Source organism: Choristoneura fumiferana, chromosome 6 (genome assembly GCF_025370935.1).
Source record: "Choristoneura fumiferana chromosome 6, NRCan_CFum_1, whole genome shotgun sequence".
Lineage (NCBI taxonomy): Eukaryota > Metazoa > Arthropoda > Insecta > Lepidoptera > Tortricidae > Choristoneura > Choristoneura fumiferana.
This window is the reverse complement of record NC_133477.1, coordinates 21,828,569-21,831,121: the sequence shown is the minus strand read 5'-3', so window position 1 is coordinate 21,831,121 and position 2,553 is coordinate 21,828,569. Positions and strand designations below refer to the sequence as shown.

General features: G+C 40.1%; 1 protein-coding gene across 1 annotated transcript in view; it reads left to right on the top strand.

The window, feature by feature from the left end:
* Positions 1-1,629: 1,629 nt before the first annotated feature.
* The window catches only part of LOC141428764 (uncharacterized), a 27,528-nt gene continuing 26,604 nt past the window's right edge, over positions 1,630-2,553 (top strand). The window contains exon 1 of the mRNA XM_074088771.1: positions 1,630-1,673. Within this exon, the coding sequence (XP_073944872.1) occupies positions 1,630-1,673 (44 nt within the window). The remainder of the gene's footprint in view (positions 1,674-2,553) is intronic.

The window sequence follows — 2,553 nt, the reverse complement described above, 5'->3', positions numbered from 1 at the left end:
ATTCGTCGTGTTCCGAATTCGACGTACTCCAGATTTGTCATTTATAGTTTGTAAGTCAGAGTCCGAGGGGTCCCCTGAGCTGGGGGGCCCTGGGGCACTGCCCCGTCTAGCCCTCCGGTAGCTACGCCGCTGAGTGCACCAGGCAGCGCCGGCCCTAGGATAGAGCGAGTCGAGCGGTATCTAAGCGTCAGATGGCAAGGGCGCCGTTTTCCAGTGCATATAAATAAGAAGGTTCTTGACAGATGGACGGACGGACAAACGGACAACAAAGTGATCCTATAAGGGTTCCGTTTTTGCCGACTGATGTACGTAACCTAAAATTTGAAGGTTTCATTCAGGAAACATGTTTTTTCGACATACTCAAAATACCACGCACAGGACTTATCACGCTCACACACACGAGTAATATTTACCTCGACGTTTCGGCGACATTACAGTGGCTGTGGTCACGAGTAGACTGAAGTGTGGGGTGTCAAGTTTGCCTAGCAGCGCGAGTCCTTCGAAAAACCTGCACTTGATCACAAACAACTTCGTGTGTGTTAGCGTGATAAGTCCTGTGCGTGGTATTTTGACTATGAGTGAAAATCACGAAAGCTTAAGACATTATTTGGTTTTTCGACGTTTTACTCTACCTATGGCGATGACAAGTGTATCGAGTGATCAAGTCTGACTCGTATTTTTTTTATGATCAATATTCTAGTTTTTACTGTTTCTAGGTTATAGAGATGAAACGGAAAGAAATACAGAAGAAAAAGACGCGCAAGTAGAAGCCGATCATCAGTATGGTAGTTTTTAAGGGACCTCCACTTTGGCACTCGGCAATCCTACAATGATTGAAGTCAAGATTTGGTCATGACGGCGACAACGTCTAATCCGGCTTAGTATATTACACAAGGTAAAAACCTTATAGTTAAAACAAAACAATACTCTCTCTCTTCTTCAGCCCATAGCCACCCAATGCTGAGTGTAGGCATCCTGCATTGCTCGCCACTTATCTCGGTCTAGTGCTCTCCTCATCCAGCACCTTCCCGCCACTTTGACCAGGTCGTCGGTCCACCTATATCGGTGAGCCTTGTTCGTCTCCGAATCTCCGTATTTCGGAACTTGTCACGGAGAGATATGCCCAACATCGCCCGGCTCCATCGCCCTTTGCGAACCAATACTAGTTTTGTCGTAATTTGTTTGTAATTTACCTTTACCATTTAAAATGAGACATTCCGAGTGTTAAAGTGGAAAAAATCGTAGGTGTATACCGCACACGCCAGTAACTCCAGTAACTAATTATCACCTACACGTAATTTTAAACCGTGTATCTTCATCTGGAAATAACTCCCCTGTTTGCCCTTGTACCTACTTCTTTCTGTTATCTGTATTTTTTTGTGCAATAAATAGTTTATACACCCCAGCTTGCCCTCGAGTACGTAACCCCTTAAATGCCTGAATCGTCCACAGATTTATCAAATTACTCTTACTCAAACTTGACTACCACTTCCTGGTAACTCGTTCTTGGATCATCTACATTTTCTGTGTGGGGAGAAAGGTATAGCAACCTGGAGCTGAGGAGGAATCCTGACCCTCACCATAGCAGCCACGGACACTTCGGCCACGGCTGTTGGATACACCTTAAAGATGCTGGCGAAATACCCTGACATTCAGCAGAAGGTATTGCAAGAGTAAGTTAAGCTAATATGACTATGACATTCTTACTTTTATTTCGCAAATTTATTTACTCAAAAAATTATTGCACATACAAATTTAAAATATACAATTTCAACACTAAAATATCTATACTAATGTTATTAAGGAAAAAGATTTGTATTTTTGGATGATTGTTACGAATAAACTCAAAAACTATTGAACCATTATGATTGGTTTTTTGGAGTCTTTTTGTATTTTTTATTTCAACTCCAAATTTGTTACTTTTACGGGTATCCCGTGAAAGAAATAAGCAACCTGAGATATGTATGCATAGGAAAAATTCGTGTCTAGATTCCTGTCCAGCGGTGGTGTAGGGGTTATAGCACGCAGCACGGATTGCTGAGGACCTGGGTTCGATTCCCAGCGCTGGTCTCTTTTTCTGGTTTTTCTGTGCATCCATGTCTCAGTTTGTATTTTCGATACTTTTGAACCAATTTCAAAAATTCTTTCACCATTAGAATGCTAGATGATCCCTGAGTAACATGGGCTATAATTATTACCAGAAAAAAATAAGGATCGTTACTAAACTACACTGACGCATTTCGAACTCAACCAAAGTTCATCCTCTGTTAGAAAATTTCAGTTTATTGTTACTTTGGCATGTTATGATTAGAAATTTGTTAGAGTAAAGTCAATAGTAGTATAGTAGAAAATTTATGGTTTAAGATTTTTATTTTCTCAAAAGAATATAAACATTCACTTACAGAGAAAAACACTAATTCTAAAAAATGGTTTGGAAAACAGTGCGTACCCATCTTAGAGTACGAGTATACATGCAAGTACGTTTATTAACAATTTTAATTACTTATCTTATATTACTAACTTATATTACAAAATTCTTTGAAGGTAGTTTTA